We start from the raw sequence: 27443 nt of genomic DNA, 5'->3' as shown, positions 1-27443 counted from the left end.
GATTCTCGTCTGCCACCCACCACTCGAGGTCCGTCTGTTCCGCTGATCCCGTGGGGATCTGGATGTCCGGGGAATCGAGAGTGATATTCCACCGGGACTTAAGTCGCCACTGGAGAGATCTCATCCTGTGGCGGCCATTGGAAACTAGACGGGCCAGTGATGAAAGGTGACCGAGGAGACATAACCACATCTGGGCTGGAAGTTCTTCTCGTCTGAAAAAGGGTCTTGCGACCTTCCTCAGCCTTGCTATTCTGTCGTCTAATGGGAAGGTTTTTTGGAGATTGGTGTCTATTATCATGCCTAGGTATACCAGCCTCTGCATAGGAAGCAGGGAGGACTTCTCAAGATTTACCATGATACCCAGATCTTGGCAAAGCCTCAGAAGTTTAACTCGATGTTGAAGAAGGGTTGACACCGAGTCTGCTAGGATTTGCCAGTCGTCCAGATAACGAAGGAGAAAGATGCCAATCCTGTGTGCCCAAGATGACACTAGGGAAAACGCTTTGGTGAAAACTTGAGGTGCTGTGGAAATACCGAAGCCCAGCACCTTCAACTGGTATTTCCTGCTGTCTAGGTTGAAGACGGATGGACTGGGATCTAGAAGTACGCGTCCTTTAGGTCCAGTGTGCACATGAAGTCCTGTGGTCTTACCGCTAGTCTGACCATGTCTGCAGTCTCCATGCTGAAAGGAGTTTGTTTGACAAACTTGTTCAGAGCTGAGAGGTCGATGACTGGTCTCCAGCCTCCAGACACCTTTGTTACAAGAAAGTGTCTACTTAAGAAGCCTGGGGACCAATCAAGGACCTCTTGGAGAGCGCCTTTCTGCAACAGGGTCTGGAGTTCTGCCCAAAGGGCCAGCCCCTTTGCTGATCCCATGGCAAAGGAGTCTATAGACACTGGATTCCTGGTCATGGGAGGGAGAGATGTTATGAACAGGACGTGATCTCCTAGACGAATCACAGAGATTGTCTAGGGTTCAGCCCCGAGTTGCTTCCACCTGTCCGAGCAACTTTGTAGGCATCCCCCTATTGGGGGACAAGCAGGGGGAGTGCCTATCCTAGCGTTTGCGGCCTCGGCTGCTCCCTCTAGGATAATTTCCTCCGCTGGAGGACTTATTGCCTTTCCTGTCCTTGGCAGGAGAGGGCTTCTTTGACACCGTGGTCTTCGCTGCTGTCTTGGTCATCGTGGTCTTGGCTGGACGGGACTGCTGAGGAGCTGCTGGTTTATAGGGCTTGGAAGTCAAAGCCCTATGGAGGAGGGAGTCCTGATGGGACTTCCTCCATCTCTCAGCGGCATGTTCCACGTCCTAAGGCTCGGATAGATGGGCTCCATCTAGAGAGGAATATCCGAGCCTAGCAATCTCAGCGATAGGGATTGTTGATGGAACCTCTCACGCACCGCGTCCTGGCGTTTCAGATCGTGCGAGTGCCTGAGAGCAGGAAAGTCTCCATTGCTTTCCTGGTACATTCCTTGAAGAAATCCTCAGTCCGTACCAGGATTCCCAAGGTCCCTAACCAGATATCAAGCCATGAAGTAGCTTGCATGGCGTACTTCATAACTTTCTCCTGATTAAGGATCTCGGTTGCCGAGAAAAAGACCTGTCGATTGGAGAGTCTCTCTAGAGATTCCCTTGGTGAGCTCTTCCAAGGAGTGGTGGAGAGGAAGAGCTGGATGAGGCTCCTCGAGAATCTCGAAATACTTCCTCTGTTGGACACGAGGAGGTGGGAGAAGCTTATTGGTGGAGCCGGAACGATGGGAGAAGGCATATTCAGTGAGCTGTAGGGCGATCTTAGCCCTGGTACCCTTTAACCCTTGAGACCAGGGCAGGGCTGCACTGGTCTTTGAAGGTTTCTGGTTGCCAAAGACGGTCTAAGACCCGTGTCCTTGCCCTCCCGTGAGGGTATCACTGGGTCGGTAACCCATTGAGAACCCTGACGAGAGTCAGAACCTGCCAGAATGCATGTTCTGACTCCTTTTGCTCTCCTTCAGATGTTGGACTTGTAGCGAAGTCTCCTTCTTCCATCCCCGAGAGCTCTTCCTGGGGTGGGACGCGGACATCCCTTGAGTGACTGGCTGTCTCTGTAGACTTGGTAGTCCTAGATGACAACTTTGGCAGAGTCTTGGAGTCTTTGGGCTCCTTCCGAAGAAGGAGGTAGGACTCCAGCATCGAAGGCTGAGATGTCGTGTCCCTCCTGATTTCCATTGGTGGTAGGGAGCTCTCCCTGTGAGGGGAGGCTTCCTCTGAAGGTGGAAGGGAGGAGGTCCTTTCCTCACGCGACTCCCTTGGCAAAAGTGAGGTGGGAGAGTATCTCGAGGAAGATGCAGGAGGAGCTGGCCTTGATGGGCTAACCGGAGTCAGCTTTACTCTCGAGGAAGTGACCGCGTCAGAGATTCCTCTTTTCCTTTTCAGGGGGGAGGAAGAAGTCATGGTTCTTTGCCGAGGATCTGCTGGAGCTATAGGCTGCTCTGAAGAGTGACCTGATAGAACAGGATTGAAGGCCTGTACCATTGCTCTGACTATAGCACTGAACTATGGCTGTTGACTGACTGACACACTGTCAGACAAATCCCCTGAGGGTTAAGGGACTGAAGGTTCCCTACGAGGAGTCTCTGCTGTAGGTGGGTCCACCATAGAGGAAGGCAGTGTTGGGATCCTGAACCCTTCTGCACAGGCCTGTTCACCCTTCCCTGGCGGACGCGCTGAAAGGCGTTTGTGGGGAGGAGAATGAGGCGCTGTGACCTATCTGTGTGCTGTTCCTGCTTACTGTGCGAATGTGCCGGTGTGCGCTGATGCGAGGGCTCGCGCACGCGAACGAGTAGTGGGGCGCGGGCGAGAGCTGGCACGTGGGCGAGTGTTGGCGCGCGACCTGGTGCGTGAGCGCGGGTGAGATCTGGCGAGCAGGAGAGCACTGGTGCGTACGAGAGTTGGCGTACGTGTGCGGGCGAGTGATGGCGAGCGCGAGCGGGAGATTGATAACGAGCGTGCGACGGAGAGTGATGGCACGTAGGAGAGCGCTGGCTCGCAGGGGCTCATTGGCGCGCAGGAGATCATTGGAACGTAGGAGAGTGCTGGCGTGCAGGAGATTGAAGTTGCGAGCGAGCTAAGGTTTTGGTGTGCGCTGAAGTTTCGGTGGGCTTTGTTGCGCCGGTGATCCTTGGCGCGTTGGTAGGCGCTGAGAGCGAGCATGTGAAGGCACGCACCGAAGCATTGTAGAGCGCTGACGAGATGTTGGAGAGTGCTGGTGCACTGCAGGGAGCTGGCGAGCTGAAGAGGGTTGGTGCCCAACTGCGCACTCAGGTAGGGCCTCAGGAGGCTGTACCGGGAACAGGAACGGTGATGGTAGGTCGGCAGGTCGGCTGGCAGGTAGCAAAGGAACAGGGATGTGCCCTTTGGAAGGGAGAACATCCACCGATGGAGATCGCATACGATCTACAGAAGGGTCCAGGACCGAAGTTGGAGGACTAGTAGCAGCATCGTCGGGAGAAGGTCCAAGAACGGGTGAAGGTCAAGGGCCAAGAGACTACTGAAGTGGAGACTCCTCTGCGGATGACGGCTGCGATGACGAGGCTGAAGTGCCAAAGAGGTGCCTTTTCACCGATGGTGAAAGGCGACCTTTAAGGCAAAGCGACAGGCGAGCTCTGCGACGGAGACGCCCTCTAGGGGCCGTTAGATAAGCAAGCTGACCATGAGCAGCAGCAGTCCTCCGAATTGGAGTCTCTATGAGTGAACTCCCCCGAGGGAAAGAAACACCCGCAGGAGAAACAGACTTAGGACTAAGTTTCCACCTCGAAGGATGATCAAGACCGGGGGAAACTAAGTCGGCAGCAACAGCTGGAGAGTCTGGAGGGGTAGGGGAGTTGGCAGAAACCACAGAAGACACCTCTGACACCATGACGTCGACGAGCGCAAGCAGATCTACCTCCGAAGTCGACGATGACGGCTGCACACTTGCACCCTGGAGGATGAGCTGCATCAAGGAGTCTTTGGCGGACCCGGAAGCCCCAAGGACGACCAAACCTATAACACAAAAGACCTAGACAAGGCCTCACCCGGGGGAGAGATGGGGCAGCTTCGCTAGGGGAAGCAACACCAACTCTCGAGGACCGGGGTTGGCGGAAATTAAATGGGTCTATGCTACTGCACACCGGTCTCTCGGAAGAGACCAAACGAGTAGGAGCTTCGGAGGAAGGTTGGGAGACGGAAGAAGAAGTCTTGGGTTTTTCCCCCTTCGAAGGAACCTTCGAAGAAGAAATAACCCGCTTAGACTTCTTCCGCCGTCGCCCAAACCTTTCCCACTGGGAGACAGACCACTCCCGACACTCACTACACTTGTTGCTGAAATCACACCGTTCACCTCTGCAGACGGGACAAAGGGTGTGAGGTTCTGCAGGGCCGGCCATCGAGTCCAGGGCAGGTGCGCATGTTTGCAAAAGTCAACACACACACACTAACTCAAAGAAAAAGCAAAAAAAGAATTAATGGCAGTCCAAATAATGGTGAAGGATGAGGAACGGCAATGACCGTACACCATTTGAGCCAAAAGCAAAGTGAGCGAAACCACCGGTGTGTGAGTGGGAGCGGTAGCAAGCTACCCCTCCCCCCCACCCCAGCTAACTAGCGGTGTGGGTAGTTAACCCTCGCTAAATTTTAATGGCTTGTCATTTCAACTACGCAGAAAGTAATACCCCTAAATAAATAGCGTAGGTTTGTATTCCAGTTACGGAACAAAGTCTTTTTGTATGTACAGTAAAGTAAACCATTCCATATTCTAAATTAAATTCATTTACTGTGTTATACTGTATATTTTACCCAGCAGTAAATTACGGTACTAATTTACAAACAAATATTTTGGTAGTGTATTTTACTACCCATTTTTTCTGTTATGTGAGATGTAGATGTACAGTGAACCCTCGTTTATCGCGGTAGATAGGTTCCAGTCGCGGCCGCGATAGGTGAAAATCCGCGAAGTAGTGACACCATATTTACCTATTTATTCAACATGTATATTCAGACTTTTTAAACCTTCCCTTGTACGTAGTTCTGTTAACAAACTACACTTTAATGTACAGAACACTTAATGCATGTACTACAGTACCCTAAACTAAAACAGGCACAAATATTAAAGGTGATTTTATATCATGCATTTCCTAAACACGCTAAAAAGCACGATAAAAAATGGCAACCAATGTTTTGTTTACATTTATCTCTGATCATAATGAAGAAACAAACTGGAGGTAGAGCTTTGCTTATTACCCAGACATATTTCCCATACTTTTCCCTTAGAACTACATCACATCTTCCTACTTTAGATATATAATATATATATATATATATATATATATATATATATATATATATATATATATATATATATATATATATATATATATATGTGTGTGTGTGTATATATATATATATATTTATGTATACACATATACATACCTACATATATACATAAATACATGCATACATATATATATATATATATTACTGTATATATATGGGTTATGGAAAAAATCCGCGAAGTGGTGAATCCGCGATGGTCGAACCGCGAAGTAGCGAGGGTTCACTGTACGGGTAAAAAAAGAGAGAGAGAGAGAGAGAGAGAGAGAGAGAGAGAGAGAGAGAGAGAGAGAGAGAGAGAGAGAGAGAGAGAGAGAGAGAGAGAGAGAATCTCTCTTTATAATACCCAACACCTCTTTCACGCTGGTTATTGCAGGAATAACCAACTGTATATTTAGTATAATTACCTACTGTAGTAAAAAGCTGTATCTATCCTTCAACATTCACTACAGAATCTAACTAAACTTCTTTCAGTTCCTCTCTTGAGTTATTTACTTAAGAGGCTCTTTGCTAAAGTCTGTTTGAATGGAATATAACTTAACCCTTGTCCACTTTCATAACAATGTTCAATCAAATAACATATCGTATATTATTCCAGACATTCTATTAGTCATGATGGTGATAGATTAACTGCATGTCAACCTAATAATTCAACTCCAAAAATTTTGGATCCTTTTAGTTTTTTAAGATATGCAACATTAAAGACTAAACCAACTCTTTTTGACTTGCGTTATTACAAAATAAAAGCAAAAAATTACGCTAAGCTTATAATGACTAAGTAAATTGGACTGGATTTAAAATTTGGGACACAAGTCTCTTCATATTGGGGCTGGGAGGTTATTCAGAACTAATGATCAACTGGGAAAACACTGCAGTTGCACTATGAAGTAAAAGTTAAGAGGGGTTGGACAGCAAAATAGAAGAAAGGAAGAAGGAATGAAAGTGAAGTGGAGGGCTAAGAGGTGACTGCAGCTAGAGGCCAAAGGGATACTGCAAAGACCCGTACGGAATAGGACTGAGCCCAAATAAAACAATGTTATTTTTGTGTTACTTCAAAACCTACCTACCTTCTTCTTTTTCACTAATTTTTCTCATTTAAAAGCTATTTAAAATGGAGTTTTTATGATAAAAGAAAGTTTTATGAATACTTACCTGGCAGTTATATATATATAGCTGATATCTCTAAATCGGCAGAATTTTTCAAAACGAGGCAACCGCCTTGTGGTGGTTGGGAGGTAGGTGGTAACACCCGTCATAGGGTGGTCCAAGGAATCATTCCCGTGTCCAAGACTTCAGTTCATCTATGCCCGACCTGTCTCCTGAGGGGAGGTGGGTGGGCCTTCGAATATATATATAACTGCCATCCTTGACAAAGATCTTATAAGACGTGGCGTCGCCCTGAAAGGACAAGGCGGCGATCGTCCTATCATCCTGAAAGACGAGGCTGCCCTCGCCCCGAAAGGCGAGGCTGCCCTCGCCCCGAAAGGCGAGGCTGCCCTCGCCCCGAAAGGCGAGGCTGCCCTCGCCCCGAAAGGCGAGGCTGCCCTCGCCCCGAAAGGCGAGGCTGCCCTCGCCCCGAAAGGCGAGGCTGCCCTCGCCCCGAAAGGCGAGGCTGCCCTCGCCCCGAAAGGCGAGGCTGCCCTCGCCCCGAAAGGCGAGGCTGCCCTCGCCCCGAAAGGCGAGGCTGCCCTCGCCCCGAAAGGCGAGGCTGCCCTCGCCCCGAAAGGCGAGGCTGCACTCGCCCCGAAAGACGAGGCTGCACTCTCCCCGCAAGACGAGGCTGCACTCGCCCCGAAAGACGAGGCAGCACTCGCCCCGAAAGACGAGGCTGCACTCGCCCCGAAAGACGAGGCAGCACTCGCCCCGAAAGACGAGGCTGCACTCGCCCCGAAAGACGAGGCTGCATTCGCCCTGGAAGACGAGGGCTGCAAGACGAGGCTGCATTCGCCCTGGAAGACGAGGGCTGCAAGACGAGGCTGCATTCGCCCTGGAAGACGAGGCTGCATTCGTCCTGAAAGACGAGGCTGCATTCGTCCTGAAAGACGAGGCTGCATTCGTCCTGAAAGACGAGGCAGCATTAGTCCTGAAAGATGAGGCTGCATTCGCTCTGAAAGACGAGGCTGCATTCGTCCTGAAAGACGAGGCAGCATTCGCCCTGAAAGACGAGGCTGCATTCGCCCTGAAAGACGAGGCTGCATTCGTCCTGAAAGACGAGGCAGCATTCGCCCTGAAAGACGAAGCTGCATTAGTCCTGAAAGACGAGGCTGTATTCGCCCTGAAAGACGAGGCTGCATTCGTCCTGAAAGACGAGGCTGCATTCGCCCTGAAAGACGAGGCAGCATTCGTCCTGAAAGACGAGGCTGCATTCGCCCTGAAAGACGAGGCTGCATTTGCCCTGAAAGACGAGGCTGCATTCGTCCTGACAGACGAGGCAGCATTCGCCCTGAAAGACGAGGCTGCATTAGTCCTGAAAAACGAGGCTGCATTCGTCCTGAAAGACGAGGCTACATTTGCCCTGAAAGATGAGGCTGCATTCGTCCTGTCTTGAAAGACTTAGCGCCGAGCGTTAAGGCAAAATGATATTCATTATGCCGCTCGGCGCGTTCGGTTCCGACCAGAGGGTTCATAAGGCCGACTGGCGCTCTGGGATAAAAACCGAGTCAATGATGGTTTGTAAGCACTGATATTAGCAGCGAATATCTATGACTTAAAGTATTGCCATTAAAATCAAAAGTGATGCAATGCAAAACTCTAAAAGCAGTGTAAGAATCTTAACGTTCAACGCTCTTTGCTTTCCCATGGCAAGGGCGAGCATTCTTGGGAACGTTAACAGGAACGCTCGCGAGGGCGTTTGCTCGTGAGCTAACGCCTCTCGTTTCCTTTCGCCGATCGACGTTCCTTCTCCCATGGGCCAGGGAGCTTAGAAGAGGTCTAAGGCTAGGAAAACAACGTCCCTGTGCTGAAAGAATCCAATGCCTAATTTAGCAATGAAAACTTGCACTATTAAACTCTTACACAAAAACCCATAATCAGTCCTGCCTGTTGTGAGAGAACTTATTCTTCTGCCACGGGCTTGAATGAGAAAACAAAATCGTCTCTAGTACTTGCTATATAAACTGTAACAAAATATTTTTATAAAATATTAAACTGACGTTTCCATAATAAAATAAACTTTCAAACATACTTACCCGGCGGTCACAAAAAGAAAAAACCACCGGGCAAGAGTTGAGATTAAAAATAGATGTTGAAGACACTCACCCGGTAGTTACATATAACCACCGGTAAAATTAAATGTCAAATACCTACCCGGTAGTTACATACAAACGCTGGGAAAGTTATACTTTAAAGATTAAAATGAACAGAAAAAAGGGAAAACAAATGTAATCCACAATTAATTCAAAGGGTTTTCAAAAACAAGCGAGTTGTAATGATAAAAAGAACAGATATAGCAATAACGTATCTATATATATAAATGTAAACAATAGGAACATATAAATGAAAATGCTACTAAAACTAGAATTCCCATATAGTTGTTGTTGGAGAATAATAGCCAACACTTTAATTCCCATATCGAAAAGAACACTACCAAGGCATGTTGGGACTGCACCGATAGTAACGAGTAACAGCGTAAATTAACCATACGCTAGTTCTATTTAATTTATGAAATTAGATCGATGATTTAAAGAACGAATACCAAATGGACAAATATTTCTTTAAAATTTTACATTAAAAGTTAAAAAACATATATAAGTGAAATTCCTCCCATTCTTTGCATAAAACAAATAAAGAGAATTTGCAAGACATACATGAAGATTACGTCACACGACTGTGACGTCATAGAGTTGCCGGAACATATTTCCGTCATCAGGATTAAAAACTTTGCACCTAAAATATAGTGCACAAACAACGAAAATTAAGTTATCACTCATGATAAACAAAGTAAATAATAATAATACAACACGATTGCCAAAACCCTAAATCAGTGTACTTCACCAAACGAAGTCCAAAAAACCGAAAAACTCTCAATGGTGGACCGACGATGTTTTCGATCCAGCCGGCAGAGATGAACTGAAGTCTTGGACACGGGAATGATTCCTTGGACCACCCTATGACGGGTGTTACCACCTACCTCCCAACCACCACAAGGCGGTTGCCTCGTTTTGAAAAATTCTGCCGATTTAGAGATATCAGCTACATATATATAACTGCCAGGTAAGTACTATTCATAAAAAGATAATTTCATACACAAAAAAAAAAACCCAATTCTAATAATAATATTTAATATTTCTTTTATTTCTATACTCGCCTGATGTTATATTCCTTCAGAAGCTCGGTTTAATCGACACTTCCCTCTAAAATTTTTAGTTTTAAAATAATTGCATTTTCTTTACCTTTAATAAATACATACCCTTGGTAAAAGAAAGGAACACTCTAAAGGCAAGGGGTAAGAAGCCCAAAACTGACATGCCAGATACTCTTTGTCCCTTCAGTTTCAAAGTAAAATTCATCCCTATCCTCTTCTTACGAGTCAGTGGGGAGGAGAGTGGTATATGAACATCGGTGGGAATAGAAATAAAAAATAATATCAAAATTGTTTATTTTCATGACCCTACCCTGATGTTTATATAGCTGACTCCCACCCTTTTGGAAGTGTGGCCAATTGAAGGACAGAGATAGGATAATCAGAATTAAACTAATAGGCCATGACTACGATTAACTAACCTGGTCTAGATTGCTTAAAACAACCTGTCCTTACATACGGTTTGCCATACGGGACTCAAGATTGTTTACCACGGATACTAATATGCAGTCATACCTCTCTTCCCGAAAGAATCAGCTTATGAAATTTTCAGGCTGCGAAACAAGATGCGAATATTTTTATGACTCGCTTTGCAAAAAATGTTTCATGTTATGAAAAGAGATTTACCAGCCAGTCCGAGAATAAATTAGTCACCCATCAAATAAATTTGAAGAACATGGATTTATACAATAGAAAATGTAGCTGTAGTCTATAGTAAGGGTAACTATAATAGTACAGAACATATGCTACTGTATATTTTGTATATGTACAGTATTGTACTGCATGTATTGTATTATTTTCCATTTATCATTACATTATGTTCTAATAACTACTCAATTTACAGGTATTAACAATTAGTTTAGGCATATTGAATGGTTCAAATGTATTTGGCAGTACAGTATTCCATTGTGGTTATACTGTAGCTTTATTATAAGATTTAATGTGGTGGGGTGTTGTAGGGTTTGGAATGAATTAGGCGATTTGCATGTAAAATGTGACTCACAACACAAAAAAATCACTTTATGAAAGCCAATCCAGAACAAATTAATTTCGTGTTGTGAGGCATTACTATACAGCAGTTTGAAAAATTAGGCTTAAAACTATTATTGTAGAGATTGATTGAATAGACTTCAGTAAGTATACAGTTAGTACACCATCAGAGTTTTGCAGGAATTTTACCTCACCACTGGAGCATAAAAATTTCTGGGTTATTTACTTACCAGTGACAAGCCCTTTTCCTGAAATCCAAAAATGTCCCTCTCCACACACACATACTGTATTGTACAGTATAGACTTTATGTATAAAATGCGCACATACAAGCAAGACTCGCAAACATAAAATATTCTCATCTCTTTTTCTGGGCAAATTTTATGCTTTTAGAAATTTAGTTATTGTCCCTGACTCTTTCTGCATCTTCCACCATAATCATAACAAAAAATTGTAAATATGACAAATTCGAAGATAATTTGTATTTTTCCTAATCATACAAACCTTAGCTATTTACATAGGGTTTACTTTCGGCGTAGCTGAAATGACGAGCCATTAAAGTTTTAACGAGGGTTTAACTACCCCCGCGCTAGTTAGCACGGGGGTAGGGGAGGGGTAGCTAGCTAACCCTCCCCCCTCCACACACCGGTGAGCTGCCTCACTTCACTTAGAGGTAGGACTTGTCTCGGGGGACAGGGCTGGCGGGCAAATATGTGTAAATAGCTAAGGTTTGTATGGTTAGGAAAAATACAAATTAACTTCGAATTTGTCATTTGTTCCGTAACCGAAATACAAACCACGCTATTTACATAGGGTGACTTACCCTTAGGCAGGGTGGAAAGTCGCAGCCTTACTGGCTTCAGCTTACCCGGGGACTCAGAATCCGAGTGCGTAGCACTTCGAGAAAAAAAAAAAAAAAGAGTCCCTGCACCTCACAAGTTTATTGCTACGCAAGAAACGAGCGGCCTACATAAGTGTGTGTGGAGAGTTGAAGTGTGACTCGTCCTAGGAAGTTGACCTGAAGTCCTTTATATGGAATTCCAGGCTAGGACGTCCCCATACCACCTCGTCAGGGTATGGGGGACGCGACAGTATTGTACTTAATACTAGGAACACAAGGAAGCATGGTTTACCTGCAGAGGTTTGAGGTCAGCTATGCAGAGACCAGGATGCTGCATTCCCCAAGAGAGGGGAGGGTGAAGAAAGAAGTAAGGGCCAGACATACTTTTTCATTCACGCAGACTAAAACCGGGTAACAATGCCCTCAACCTTCTGCTACCTGTCCATTAAGGAGCCTGAGGTTAGACCAGCTGTTGTGCAGCCACCACAGGGCCGATAGAAAAAGTATCGAGGCTCCTGTGGGTCACGTCCTGCAGGTAGTGGGCTGTGAAGGTCGTCACAGAGAAGTTTCTCTTGAAGGCCAGGGACGTGGCGATGCCCCTGACATCATGTGCCCTAGGGCGACGTGACGGAGGGGGGTCTGGATTCAAGGCATGATGGATGGTCCGTCGAATCCAGGCTGAGATGGTGTTCTTGGTGACCCTCCTCTTCGTCCTACCCGTGCTCACAAACAGGGCTTGCACGCGGGGACGGGCTGCAGCTGTTCTCTTCAGATAACGTCTCAGACTTCTCACTGGGCAGAGTAGCAGATGACCTGGGTCATCTGTTACAGAGTGGAGACTCACAACCCTGAAGGAGTCGAACCGTGGGTCCGGAACTCCAGGGTTCTGAGTCTTGCCAACAAACTCAGGGACGAACTTGAACGTTACCTCCCCCCCCATCCCCTTGAATGGGTGATGTCGTATGAGAGACCATGAAGTTCACTAACTCGCTTGGCCGAAGCCAGAGCGAGCAGGAATACCGTTTGCCAAGTCAGGTGTTGGTCAGAGGCCTGGCGTAATAGTTCGAACGGAGGTCTCTTCAGAGCCCTGAGGACCCGAACCACGTTCTAAGGAGGCGGTCTCACTTCCGACTGAGGGCAGGTAAGCTCGTAGCTACGTATAAGTAAGGAAAGTTCCAACGAGGAGGAAATGTCTATTCCTTTCCGCCTGAAGGCAAGGCTTAAGGCTGAGCGATAGCCTTTCACCGCCGAGACTGAAAGGCGCATTTCCTCCCGCACATAAACAAGGAACTCCGCTATTGCTGGAATAGAGGCATCGAGGGGAGAGATACCCCTCCCACGACACCAACCACAGAAGACTCTCCACTTCGCCTGGTAGACACCTGCGGATGACTTTCGCAGGCGTCGAGACATCCTTTCCGCAACTTGTTGCGAAAAGCCTCTCTCAGAGAGGAGACGCTGGATAGTCTCCAGGCGTGAAGCCGAAGCGATGCTACGGCTCTGTCGAAGATGTTGCAATGTGGTTGTCTGAGTAGCTTGTGTCGTGGGGGAAGTTCTCTCGGGGGTTGCGTCAGGAGCTGCAGAAGGTCCAGGAACCACTTTGCACGATGCCATAGCGGAGCTATTAAGGTCATCGACAGGTTGACCGATAGTCTGGTCTTGTTGAGCACCCTTCTCATCAGACAGAACGGTGGGAAGGCGTAGACGTCGATGTTGTCCCACCGTTGTAGGAAGGCATCTTGCCAGAGTGCCTTGGGGTCCGGGACTGGGGAGCAGTACAGCGGCAGCTTGAAATTCAAGGCTGTCGCGAACAAGTCCACTGTCGGGGAACCCCACAAAGTCAGGACTTTGTTGGCTACCTGAGGATCCAAAGACCACTCGGTACTCACTATCTGCGAAGCTCTGCTCAGATTGTCGGCGAGCACATTCCTTTTCCCAGGAATGAAGCGAGCTGATAGACGTATCGAGTGGACTTCGGTCCATCTTAGTATCTCTGCTGCAAGATGGGATAGCTGCTCTGAAAAGGTACCTCCCTGCTTGTTGATATAAGCCACTACCGTGGTGTTGTCGCGCATCACCACCACAGAGTGGCCCGCCAGGGTCTGTTGGAACTGTTGAAGGGCCAGAGAAACGGCCTTCAGCTCTAGCAGGTTGATGTGTGGGTACTTTTCTGATTCTGACCATAGGCCTGAGGCCCTCTGGTTCAGAACGTGGGCCCCCCACCCTTCTTTTGACGCGTCCGAAAACAGCATCAAATCCGGGGGAGGGACGAGAAGATCCACTCCCTTTCGGAGGTTGTCGTCGGTCAGCCACTAGAGGTCCGTCCGTTCCGCAGGTCCTATTGAGACCAGAAAGTCCGGAGAATCGGTGCATTGATCCCACCGGGACTTGAGCCGCCACTGCAGAGATCTCATCCTGAGGCTTCCGTTGGGAACTAGACGGGCCAGGGAGGCTAGGTGACCTAACAGACGTAACCACGATTGGGCTGGAAGTTCTTCTTGACTGAGGAAAGACTTTGCAACCATCCTCAGCCTTGCTACCCTGTAGTCTGATGGAAAGGCTCTGTGGAGATCGGTGTCTAGTATCATGCCTAGATATACCAGTCACTGTGTTGGGAGCAGAGAGGACTTCTCGAGATTTACCATGATCCCTAGATCTTGCCAAATTCCCAGAAGCCTGTCTCGGTGTCGAAGAAGGGTCGACTCCGAGTCTGCCAGGATCAGCCAGTCGTACAGATAACGAAGGAGAGGGATGCCGTTCCTGTGCGCCCACGAAGATATCAGTGTGAACACTCTGGTGAACACCTGAGGTGCTGTGGAGAGACCGAAACACAGCACCTTGAACGGGTAGATCTTGTTGTCTAGGCTGAAACGTAGGTACTTCCTGGAAGACGGTTGGATTGGGATCTGGAAGTACGCGTCCTTCAGATCCAGTGTGCACATGAAGTCTTGCGGTCTCACTGCAAGTCTGACCGTGTCTGCTGTCTCCATGCTGAACGAAGTTTGCTTGACAAACTTGTTCAGGGCTGAGAGTTCGATGACTGGTCTCCAGCCTCCAGACGCCTTCTTTACAAGAAAGAGTCAACTGAAGAAGCCTGGGGAGCCGTCCACGACCTCCTGGAGAGCATCCTTCTTGAGCATGGTCTCGACTTCTGCCCGAAGGGCTAGCCCCTTTGCCGATCCCGTGGCATAGGAGCTCAACGACACTGGATTCGCTGTCAGGGGAGGTAGAGATGAAATGAACGGGACGCGATATCCTTGTCCGACCACAGAGGTCGTCCAGGAATCGGCCCCAAGTTGCTGCCACCTGAGCACGCAACTTTGTAGGCATCCCCCAACAGGTGGACACGCAGGGGGATTGCCAATCCTAGCGCTTGCGGCCTCGGCCTCTCCTTCTAGGATTTTTGCCTCCCCTGGAGGACTTTGTGCCTTTCTTGTCTTTGACAGGAAAGGGCTGCAGTCTAGACACCTTGGTCTTAGCTGCCGGAGCCTGCTTCGGTGTCCTGCGAGGCTGCTGTTGTTGTTGAGGAGCTGGAAGCTTGTAGGGCCGGGATGTAAGGGCCTTCTGGAGGAGCGAATCTTGACTCGTCTTCCTCCACCTCTCAGCTGTCCGTTCTACGTCCTTGGGCTCGAACAGGCTTCCTCCAATGATGGAGGAGTGTCTGAGCTTGCTGACATCCATCGCGGGGACCTTCGGGTGGAACCTCTTGGTCAACGTGTCACGGCGCTTGAGAATCAAGTTAGCCCACAGGTTAGTAACCTGGTGAGCTAAAAACTCGATAGAGCACGTTCCCGAGAGGAGAAAGGTCTCAAGGGCCTTCCTATTGCTCTCCTTGGACAAGTCCTCAGAGCGCAATAGGATGCCCAGAGATCCTAGCCAGATATCCAGCCATGAAGTGGCCTGCATGACACACTTCCCGACCTTCTCCTGGCTCAGGACCTCCGACGCTGTGAATGTCACCTGCCGGGCGTTGAGTTTCTCTACAGAGAGACCCCTGGTGAGCTCTTCCACGGAGTGGTGGAGGGGAAGAGTTAAACAAGGCTCCTCCGTGATCTCGAAATACCTCCTCTGCTGTACGCGAGGAGGTGGGAGGAGCTTGTTCCCGGCAGAAGAACGGCTGGAGGAGGCAAGCTCGGAAAGCTGACTCTCGACCTTGTCCCTGGCACTCTTCATCCCTTGGGACCAGGGAAGGGATGCACTGGTCTTGGGGGCTTCTGAATGCCATAAACTTGGTCCAGGACCGTATCCTTGATCCTTGCCTTCGCGAGGGGCGGTCTCGGGATCCTTGAAACTATCGAGTTGCCTCACTAGTCCAAGGACCTGCCAGAAGGCGTGCTCCGATTCTTGCTGCTCTCCTCCTTGTGGACTGGCAGCTAAGTCTCCTGTCCCCATTGGCTCTTCATGGGGAGAAACGCGGACGTTCTCTCGGGGAAGGGCTGGCTCGGGACGAAACCTTGACGATGATTTGGGTAACGTCTTGGAGTCCTTGGGCTCCCTCCTGGGAGGGATACAGGACTCCAGCAAAGTGGTCTGGAAGGTACTTCCTGCGTGAGACGTTTCTCTTCCTTGAGGTGGGGTTCCTCCCATTGGTGCCGTGGGAGAGTGTCTCACCTTGCTGGATTCTCCCGAGGACGGGAAAGGTTCGTCCACAGGAGAAGGAGAAATCGTCTGCGAAGGGCAAGGGGCCTTCCCGACGGACCTCTTGGGAGCCAGCTTAACCCGGGGAGAAGTCACCGCGAAATCCACTCCTCTCCTTCTCTTCAGCGGGGGCGAGGGAGCCTTTGGTTTCAGTCCCAGATCAGCGAGGGCTTGCTTCATAGCCTGCACCACCGCTTTCATAAGGGAACCGAACCAAGGCTGGCGGCTGACTGACGCAGCGTCAGCGATCCCCGCTGGAGGGAAGGGGATCGGCTGATCCTTCGGAGTGGATACTACAGGTCCTGTCTGAAAAGAAGAAAGGGAAGAAGAAAGTTGTCCGGACCTCTCTGAAGACTCTTCTTGTTCCTGGACGCGTGCTCGGCGCTTCCGTGATGGCCATCACGAGGATGACCTGGCAGTATGCGGCCCTGGTGCCTCGCAAGGTTGGGCGTGCTGCGAAACCCGGCGGGAATCGCGCTGGGGGTCGCGCTGATGCTCGCGCGATGGACGGATCGCTGGTTCTCGCTGGCGATCGCGCAATGGAAGGATCGCTGGTTCGCGCTGGCGATCGCGCGATGGAAGGATCGCTGGTTCGCGCTGGCGATCGCGCGATGGAAGAATCGCTGGTTCGCGCTGGCACTCGCGCGATGGCAGAACCCCGGGGTCGCGCGTGGGTGCTGGATCGCGCGGGCGATCGTTGGCGCACAGGCGCGTGGAGACGAGGGCCCGCTGGCGACTTGGCGCGTGGGCGCGTAGGCGAGGCTGTGCGTGAAAGCACAGGAGAGTGGGAGCGCCTGGGTGATAGCTGGCGATCAGGAGAGTGATGGTGCGTAGGCGAACGATGTGGCCTAGGCGAGATCAAGCGCGTTGGCGAGCGATGTCGCGTTGGTGAGTGACGGTGTGCTGGCGAACGACAACGCGTTGGCGAGCGACGGCGCGTTGGCGATCGATGACGCGTGGAACGCGTGGGCGACCGACCGCGTACAGGAGAGTTGGCGCGTGGACGAGTCGGAGCCCTGTGGCGACCATAAGCGTGGGCGCGTTAGTGAGCGCTCGCGAGCAGGCGAAGAATCGCGCAGGAGAATGCTGGCGCGTAGGAGATCGCTGACGCGTAGGATGGCGCGCCGGGGCTGAAGGTCTCGAAGGTGAAGTCTCGTGGGCGGGCTCAGGATCTGGTTCGTGGGCGCGCGGGCGCATATGCACTTTAGTGCGCGCTGGAGACTGGAGTGCAGGCAGTGGTCGTCGCGTAGGGGAACGCTGACGAGGCAAGGGAACAATGTCCTTGCCAGCGCCTAGATCTGAAGATCGTGGGCGCGTGGGCGAGCATTGGCGCATATCAGGAACTGGGCGTGCCATAGTGCGCTGATGCACTGGAGGTGGACTGCGCTCAGGAGACTGTTGATGCGCAGGGCGCACAGCAGGGACTGAAGTGCGCGGGAGCGCAGGCGATCGCTGAGCAGGGGAGCGCTGGCAAGCAGGTGAAAGCTGGCGAGCAGGAGAGCGCTGACGAGCAGGAGAGCGCTGGCGAACAGGGGAGCGTTGGCGATCAGGAGAGCGCTGGCGATCAGGAGAGCGCTGACGATCAGGAGAGCGCTGACGATCAGGAGAGTGCTGACGGTCAGGAGAGCGCTGGCAAGAAGAGTCTGACGACTCATCTGCCGTAGAGCGCTTGCGCGCAGGGTGTTGATGAGCAGGAGAGCGCTGGAGAGCAGATGACCGCTGGCGATCAGGAGAGTGCTGGGGAGGAGAGTCAGGAGACTCTACAGCAGGAGGGCGCTGGCGAGCAGGAGGGCGCTGGCGAGCAGGAGAGCGCTGGCAAGCAGGAGAGCGCTGACGAGCAGGCGGGCGTTGGCGATCAGTTGAGCGGTGGCGCTTGCGCACTTCAGAAGGGTGCAGAGGTGTAACCTGGCGCGGAAGGGCCTCACCCACATTGTGGGAGAGGTCCTTCTGCCCCGAAGGGTCCGGTGCTTGCGTAGGCAAGGGAGATCTGGCAGGCACAGGAGATCGCGAACGATCAGCAGAAAGGTCAGAGGAGCTGCTGTTACGGTCTGCTCCCGACGAGAAGAATCCTTCACAGGAGACGACGAGGATGACGACCCGAAGAGGAGGCGTCTCTTGGTTCCCTTGTAAGGAGAAGGAAGGCCACGGCGACGAAGAGGAGGGCGAGCCTTACGGCGAAGACGACCACATGGCAGGGTGTCAGCATCGTCGGTCCTCCGAAGAGGAGTCTCTGTTAGCGCACTCCCCTGAGGGGAAGCAACACTTGCAGAAGAGACCATAGGACCCAGCTTCCTCCTTGAAGGATGTTCGGAGGGTGACCCTGGGCCTTCAGCAGCAACAGCAACAGTATCAACAGGGGTTTGACCCGACCCGTCAGACGCCTCTGTCACAACAACGTCGTCAATAGCCAAAGGATCTACCTCTGGTATTACTGGCGATTGTTGGACAGCTGCCCCTAACTGGATCAGATCAAACAGGGCTTCCTTGGAGGGAAAGCCCTTAAGCCCCAAGGAAGCCCAAAGCAGGAAAAGATCATCAATAGACACTGTTTGATCGTAATCTACAAAGTCAATAAAATCCTCCCCCGGAGGAGGAGGTGGAACTGCCTCGCTATGGGAGGCAACGCCCTCTCCCACACACCGAGTTTGGGAACGAAGAAGGGCCTACGCTACCACTCGGCGGCCTCTCACGAGAGACTGAACGAGTGGTAGCTTCGAAGGAGGTTCGGGCATCGGAAGAAGAGTCCTTGGAGCCTTCCTTCCCCTGGGGGAAGAAAGGTCTCTCTTAGAAACTCTTCTTACGCCGCCGCGCAAACTTCTCCCACTGGGAGGTAGGCCACTCCCGACATTCCATACACAAATTACCACTACTACACCGTTGACCTCGACACTGTGGGCAAAGGGTGTGAGGGTCTGTCTCGATCGCCGACAAAAGTTCCACAGGGGCGATCGGGAAGACCAGGGCATTTCCGCATGGTGGAAAGCAAAGGTAGAGGCCAACTTCAACAAACACACACTGGAAGAAAAAGCAAACAAATTAAGGCTGTCAATAAGCGAGGACGGGACAGAACTTCTGTACATCGTCCGAGCCGAAAGTGAAGTGAGGCAGCTCACCGGTGTGTGGAGGGGGGAGGGGTAGCCTACCCCCGTGCTAACTAGCGCGGGGGTAGTTAAACCCTCGCTAAAACTTTAATGGCTCGTCATTTCAGCTACGCCGAAAGGAAACCCTATGTAAATAGCGTGGTTTGTATTTCGGTTACGGAGAAAACTGTATATAAACAGGCAGACAAAGAATTAAATAGGACATACCTCAGAGAGACACATGTCAAACATTTATTTACGAATATGGGTACCAAATACAGTATTAGGAAAATGGACTATTCATTCCTCAAAAAATCAGAGGAAATGGTAGAAATATAAGGCATACTAAATTATAAAGAGCTTTCACTGGATATTTCTATGAAAACGTAAATAAATAGGAAACAGGTCAGAAAAGGGTTACCGACAGGAACTGACGAGCATGGGCAAATATATAAAAAGGAGTTTTTAACAAAAAAACAAATTATTTTCTTAAAAAAACCCATTTGAAACATGAAATGTAGATGTCCTCCAAGCCAAAAATACGATAATCTGAATTTCCAAAATTCCATGCCAAAGGTTCATGCGAGGTGCACTGATGGCACTACCCCCAAATGAGACACATCATGACAAGCACAACCAACTTCCTTATCAGACCAACTTCACATAAGAAATAACCGAGTTTTTTGCATTGCCTTGTAGCCTCCTACTTCAATGCTTTCTGCATTTTAAATCCCAATTGTTTCTTCCTACTTAGCTGTCTCTAATTACCATATGCATGACTAATTTTTCTATTTTAAATTTAATGAGCAAATCCTTTAGACCAGTCCCATGAGTCTAGGAGTTGTAACTTGATGGTCTGGTTAAATTACTTTATAGAGGTAATAAAAATTTTTTTGGAGGCTGTAAACCTTCACAAAGCTACTTGAGACATCCTGTACTTATATAAAGTGTATTAACTACCAAACTCCAGGAAGGAGACTTAAACATTTTTAAGAGGAAAGAGCGCAAGGAAGTCAGTACAGGATAGCTTTAATATCTATTCAGAACACAGCAAGCTTCTATATCGACAAAAAGCAAAACAAATCCAAATGATTATTTCTCACAACAGCATTTAAAGCTCCATTCTAAACTCTAACAACAATAAATTTCTATTACAGTAAACAAAGGGTTTAAATCACTATAGTATTTCAAGCAGCAGAGTTTGCAACTCTAGTCCAACTGTAATGCTACAACTACTATCTAAGTACTGAACATTCTAACAGAGTACGGAATTTAAATTCCTACTTCTGGTAGTCAGCAGTTGATAAGATTAGATAATTATTTCTAGCAACTGAGTTAGAACCCCTATTCAAAATTGTGATCGAACTACAAACCATTCATTCACTTGAAATTACAGTACAGCTAACCTTCAGCACTGTAAGAATAACCCCTTTTCAGGATACTTTTGTTAGTACAGGTAAACAAAATAGTACTCACCATGATGGCTGCCTTCTCTATACGAAGTAGTCTGAGGGGAAACTTCAGCTGACCTTCTGCGTAAGTTGGTCTGACGATCTGGCGGAGTCAGCCGCATTTTAACAGGTGGTGGTGGACTAATTGGCACAGTACTTCCAATAGGAGGCTGAAAGATGGATAACGTACGTCCATGATTTAGCAATGAAGGCGCTATAGTTATGTCTGTTCTGTTGGGAAGCGCGTCGTTGGGAATTTTAATGAATAACGGTTCCATTTCTTCACTATGGCCGGAGCTATATGGTGAGGGGAAGTTCTCTCCACCGACAACAACTGTCCCTGAAACGTTGGGGCTGATAGCAGGTGGGGGAAGTTGGGGAGAACTACTGCCCACCTCAAGAATTGGATATGTTCTTTCACTAGAAGAGATTCCTGATGCTTGGGGTACCTAGAATATTTATGAAAATATTATTGGTCTCTTATGCTTAATGCATCATGGAAGGCAATAAGATATGGAAATAATGGAAGATATAAAGTAATGAAGAAAGGAACACCAAGTCCTCATAAAATTTCTTAATTGAATCTGTATTTCATCAGCAATACATTTCTGTAAGATATTGATACACATTCATATACAGGAATCCTTCATTTTTTAACAATACAAACCTATGATTTTAGATACACTACTCAGTATGAAGCAGTCAGAGTTGATATATTGTTTTTTTTAATTTCCCTCTCTCATTGTTTCCAAATAGAAGTAACCAGCTGCTTTGGTTTTCAGACTTAAGAGTCATGTCTTTTCCCCTTACATTATTCATTAACAAACAGTGAATAAGGATTACCTATTTGCAGTTTGATTATTCAGCCCTTACAATGAGCATAAATTAAATTACTAACTTAACCCATAGATGTAAAATTAATTAAATGAAGGGCAGTATGTGTAAATAGCAAAGCTATTTCATGACCACAGGAATAAAATATGTGACAATTGGTTAGGGTAATCCCTTCAATGAAAGACACTGTATTTGCTTAGAAAGAAGACTTAAGACAATCTTTAGTCTGCTGATGATTTTACTTTCAGCACATGTAAAATAAGCGATTTAAAGAAATATGAAAGGTCAGTGTACGTACTACATACATCTCTCTCCCTAACATCACCCAAAGCTAACATGCATTATCCATGAGCAAAATTGTCAATAAGTCATCTAAACAATGACAAAATAAACCATGAAAAAGTTTTGTTAGAAATTTACAATAAAGCCAAAGGGAATTACTTGCTTTCATTGTTAACAAACTTTAAAGTCATATAAAATCCACAATTCAAATGAAATAAACACTTCGTTAAAAATGAGAAAAATGTACAGTATACACTACCATCATATTCTTTAATGTAGTCTTCTACAACAATAAATTTCCAAATGAAAAAAGTACATCTTTATTACAGTTAAGTTTAAACTTTATGAAGTTATTATTTTTATATATTGTATTGCACTGAGAAACAATAAACTTAGCATTTGAGTTCTGTCTTTATATCCAATAGGGTAAGGCCCTTTAAAATTATGGCAAGAGACAAGACTCTTCCCGTGGAAGTATATTTCCATTCAACAACTGACAATTTTATCGTAACTGTTGAAGTTTTGCACCTGAGCATTGGACATTTGCTGCTTGTACAAAATTAGTAGTACAGTATCAACAAATAAATGGACGGGTCTCTCAACAAATATATTGAAGGTTCTCTCACAATTGAGAGAATTCCCACTCTATATAGATCTACCGTTTTCCTGGCATAGATCACCCTCTCGAGTATGAGAGCACTAACCTTTACACTTCCGTCAGGATGTGTTGTAGATGTCAGGAGGTAAGGGGAATATGAAATATGAAGGGGCATAAAAAATTATTGGGTGAGGGAAATGAAGGAAACCAGTACAGGATAAACAAGCCATGTACCCTTCACCTATGAACCCCACAGTGATATAACAGAGCCCAGGCTAAGACAAGGTAGGACAAGCATAACACACATCCTGCCCTTAATGAGGAAAAAAAAAGGAAAAAGAAAAAAATCCTAACCTATCCAAAACTTAAATCACCTTAGGAAAATTATAACAATGGGCACCAGCACTGAAGGCCACCACCCAGTGTTGTAACATGGGCAGGTATACGTATTAAGGATAATACTGTCATTGTAATTGTACCAGAGCTGTCTCCTTGGTTAGGCTTGCATAGTGTAGTGTAATGTCTACACTTCATAGCTTCATAATGGTTTACCACTAAAAAAAAAAAAAAAAAAAAAAAAAAAAAAAAAAAAAAAAAAAAAAAAAAAAAAAAAAAAAAAAAAAAAAAAAAAAAAAAAAAAAAAAAAAAGAGAGATTTACCAGCCCTTTGAGTCAAGCTCAACTCTTACAAAGCTGGCCTGATTAAATTCAGGAAGGGAAAAATATTAATTATATTAAAACTAATAAATACAAAAAGGAACATACTGTATAGTAAATATGAGATAAAAATCTGTGACCAACAGAAATCTAAATCTTCTATAAAACTTATGCTTCTATCTACCTACCAAGGCATTTACCCCAATTGTGGGGAGGTAGCCGACATAAACAAGGGAAAAAAAAAAGGGGGGGCACTTTTCTTCTCTTTGTGCCTCCCAGCTTGTCGAGGGATTAAGCAGAGTTTAAAATCTTAAAAACAGAGAAAGTCTTCGAATCCGATAAAATGTCTGACAAACGTTTCTTGCGAAAACAAATATATTTCTCTTTTAACATATTTAGTCACCAAAACTAGGTTGTATGTTCGAAATAGTATTACACTCACTGCACCTGGGTATGTTCGAAATAGTATTACACTCACTGCACCTGGGAACTGCTTCATGATGTGTGCACATGAAAAAAAACCATGTGTCAATTTCATATGACCAAAACTAGACTTTGCTAAAATTTCTTCTGTACTTTTATCCTTCTGTCCTGATGATTCCCATGGAAAAATTATTGGTTTTACTTGTTTTAATTTATTAGTATCAGATTCATTTTTCCAGATCATTTGCCATTTTGCAACTACAAAATGCTTCATGATGGTTACATAATCTTTAAAAGGTAGTTTAATGTCCTTTTGAGATAAATCCATTGCTGATTTAGTAGTAGCATCCACTTTTCCATTACTAATAAACCCAACATGGGCATAAATCCAACATATTTCAATAATCACCCATGGGCAATTGTATGCCACGGAGCTCTTTAATTTATAATACCATTTAGTTGTTATGGATGTAACCATTCAGGTCTCCTATACCCCTTCTTGAATCGGTATAAAAAACAAACTTAAGATTCACCCTATTTTCAATTATTTTAATAATGACAATTGATAATAAAACTGTGAATAGCTCAGATATAAATACTGATACTTCATTAGGTAATAAAGGCTGACATATTTTGTCTAAGGATACTGCAGCACAGCCAGCACCCATTGAAGATTTACAGCCTTCAGAACAAATAACGTAATGAGGTCCTTTCCTTTGCATACTATATGTTCCAAGGCATGTTACTTATGGCGACTCAGACTATAGCTACATTTTTTGATAAACTAAAAAATGAGAGCATATTTTTGTTTTCTTTGAGATTCAAGGTGGAGAAAAGAGAGATGGTTGAATAAGGTTTATTCTAATGTTTGTAGATTGTAGTACACTATTTACTTTTATGGGGAATGGTGGTTCATGAATATTTATAAATATGATATTTTAATTATAAAATAAATTTTTGAATATATTTACCCGGTGAATATATAATAGCTGCAACTCTGTTGCTTGACAGACACATACAATAAAAACTCGCCAGCGATCGCTATACAGGTTGCGGGTGTGCCCACCAGCGCCAACTGTCGGCCAGATACCACTCTCGATGTAAACAAAGACTCAATTTCTTCTCATCCCACTGCGTCTCTATTGGGGAGGAAGGGAGGGTCGTTTAATTTATATATTCACCGGGTAAGTATATTCAAAAATTTATTTTATAATTAAAATATCATTTTTAAATATTTAACTTAGCCGGTGAATATATAATAGCTGATTCACACCCAAGGAGGTGGGTAGAGACCAGAGTTAAATATGTTTACATCGTATAAGCTAAGAGTTTTTTATTTCATTTTGGCAGTTATCAATATAACAAAAACAAAATAAATAGGTACCTGGTAAGGAAGTCGACTTAGACGATTACTCTGCCTTGTAAGTACGTCTTCCTTACGGAGCCCAGCAATCCTCTTAGGATGCTGACAGAACCCCAGGAGCTGAAGTATCAAGGGCTGCAACCCATACAACAGGACCTCATCAAACCCCTAATCTGGGCGCTCTCAAGAAATGACTTTGACCACCCGCCAAATCAACCAGGATGCGAAAGGCTTCTTAGCCTTCCGGACAACCCATAAAAACAACATTAAAACATTTCAAGAGACAGATTAAAAGGGTATGGAATTAGGGAATTGTAGTGGTTGAGCCCTCACCCACTACTGCACTCGCTGCTACGAATGGTCCCAGTGTGTAGCAGTTCTCGTAAAGAGACTGGACATCTTTCAAGTAAAATGACGCGAACACTGACTTGCTTCTCCAATAGGTTGCGTCCATGATACTTTGCAGAGATCTATTTTGCTTAAAGGCCACGGAAGTTGCTACAGCTCTAACCTCGTGCGTCTTAACCTTAAGCAAAGATCGGTCTTCCTCACTCAAGTGTGAATGAGCTTCTCGTATTAACAATCTGATAAAATATGACAAAGCATTCTTTGACCTAGGCAAGGATGGTTTCTTAACCGAACACCATAACGTTTCAGATTGGCCTCGTAAAGGTTTAGTACGAGCTAAGTAGAACTTAAGAGCTCTAACAGGGTATAAGACTCTTTCTAGTTCATTGCCTACGATCTCCGATAAGCTAGGAATATCGAAAGATTTAGGCCAAGGACGAGAAGGTAGCTCATTTTTGGCTAGGAAACCAAGTTGCAGAGAACAAGTAGCTTTTTCTGACGAAAACCCGATGTTCTTGCTGAAGGCATGAAGCTCACTGACTCTTTTAGCCGAGGCTAAGCATACCAGGAAAAGAGTCTTAAGAGTGAGATCTTTCAGGGAGGCTGACTGTAAAGGCTCAAACCTGTCTGACATGAGGAATCTTAGGACCACGTCTAAATTCCACCCAGGAGTAGCCAAACGACGCTCCTTAGAGGTCTCGAAAGACTTAAGGAGGTCTTGCAGATCTTTATTGTTGGAAAGATCTAAGCCTCTATGCCGGAAGACCGAGGCCAACATGCTTCTGTAGCCCTTGATAGTAGGAGCTGAAAGGGATCGTACTTTTCTCAGGTATAAGAGAAAATCAGCTATTTGGGCTACAGAGGTACTGGTCGAGGATACGGAAACTGACTTGCACCAGTCTCGGAAGACTTCCCACTTCGATTGGTAGACTCTAATGGTAGACGCTCTCCTTGCTCTAGCAATCGCACTGGCTGCCTCCTTCGAAAAGCCTCTAGCTCTCGAGAGTCTTTCGATAGTCTGAAGGCAGTCAGACGAAGAGCGTGGAGGCTTTGGTGTACCTTCTTTACGTGTGGTTGACGTAGAAGGTCTACTCTTAGAGGAAGACTTCTGGGAACGTCTACTAGCCATCGAAGTACCTCGGTGAACCATTCTCTCGCGGGCCAGAGGGGAGCAACTAACGTCAACCTTGTCCCTTCGTGAGAGGCGAATTTCTGCAGTACCTTGTTGACAATCTTGAATGGTGGGAATGCGTAAAGATCTAGATGTGACCAATCTAGGAGGAAGGCATCTATATGTATTGCTGCTGGGTCCGGGACTGGAGAGCAATAGATTGGAAGCCTCTTGGTCAGCGAGGTTGCAAAGAGATCTATGGTGGGTTGACCCCAAGTCGTCCAAAGTCTCTTGCACACATCCTTGTGGAGGGTCCATTCGGTTGGAATTACTTGACCTTTCCGACTGAGACAATCTGCTAGGACGTTCAAGTCGCCCTGGATGAACCTCGTTACTAGGGAGATGCCTCGATCTTTTGACCAGATGAGCAGGTCCCTTGCGATCTCGTACAAAGTCAGTGAGTGGGTACCTCCCTGTTTGGAAATGTACGCCAAGGCCGTGGTGTTGTCCGAGTTTACCTCCACCACCTTGCCTCGAAGGAGATTCTCGAAGCTTATCAAGGCCAGATGAACCGCCAAAAGCTCCTTGCTGTTGATACGCATGCTCCTCTGACTCGAGTTCCACAGACCTGAGCATTCCCGACCGTCCAGCGTCGCGCCCCAGCCCAAGTCCGATGCGTCCGAGAAGAGAACGTGGTTGGGTATCTGAACTGCCAGGGGAAGACCCTCTCGTAGGCTGATATTGGCCTTCCACCAAGTCAGACAAGACTTTATCTTTTCGGAAATCGGGATCGAGACCGCCTCTAGCGTCTTGTCCTTTTTCCAGTGAAAAGCCAGATGGAATTGAAGAGGACGGAGGTGTAGCCTTCCTAGCGAGACAAATTGCTCCAGGGATGACAGCGTCCCTACCAGACTCATCCACAGCCTGACTGAGCAGCGTTCTTTCTTCAGCATCTTCTGGATGGAGAGCAGGGCTTGATCTATTCTGGGGGCCGACGGAAAATCCCAAAAACTTGACTGTGAATCTCCATCCCTAAATACAGAATAGTTTGAGATGGGACCAGCTGTGACTTTTCCAAATTGACTAGGAGTCCCAATTCCTTGGTCAGATCTAGAGTCCAATTGAGATCCTTCAGACAGCGATGACTGGAAGAGGCTCTGAGAAGCCAGTCGTCCAAGTACAGGGA

General features: G+C 47.0%; 1 protein-coding gene across 3 annotated transcripts in view; it reads right to left on the bottom strand.

Moving 5' to 3' along the window:
* Positions 1 to 27443, bottom strand: part of LOC137617185 (mitogen-activated protein kinase kinase kinase 7-like) — a 365910-nt gene that overhangs the window by 127284 nt on the left and 211183 nt on the right. For 2 of the 3 annotated variants that reach the window (XM_068347062.1, XM_068347061.1), the window contains one exon: positions 20668 to 21091. In XM_068347062.1, the coding sequence (XP_068203163.1) occupies positions 20668 to 21091 (424 nt within the window). The remainder of the gene's footprint in view (positions 1 to 20667; positions 21092 to 27443) is intronic. The other variant, XM_068347063.1, reaches the window with a different exon arrangement.

This window comes from Palaemon carinicauda, chromosome 23, assembly GCF_036898095.1.
Source record: "Palaemon carinicauda isolate YSFRI2023 chromosome 23, ASM3689809v2, whole genome shotgun sequence".
Taxonomy (NCBI): Eukaryota; Metazoa; Arthropoda; class Malacostraca; order Decapoda; family Palaemonidae; genus Palaemon; species Palaemon carinicauda.
This window is presented reverse-complemented; position numbering and strand designations above follow the sequence as displayed.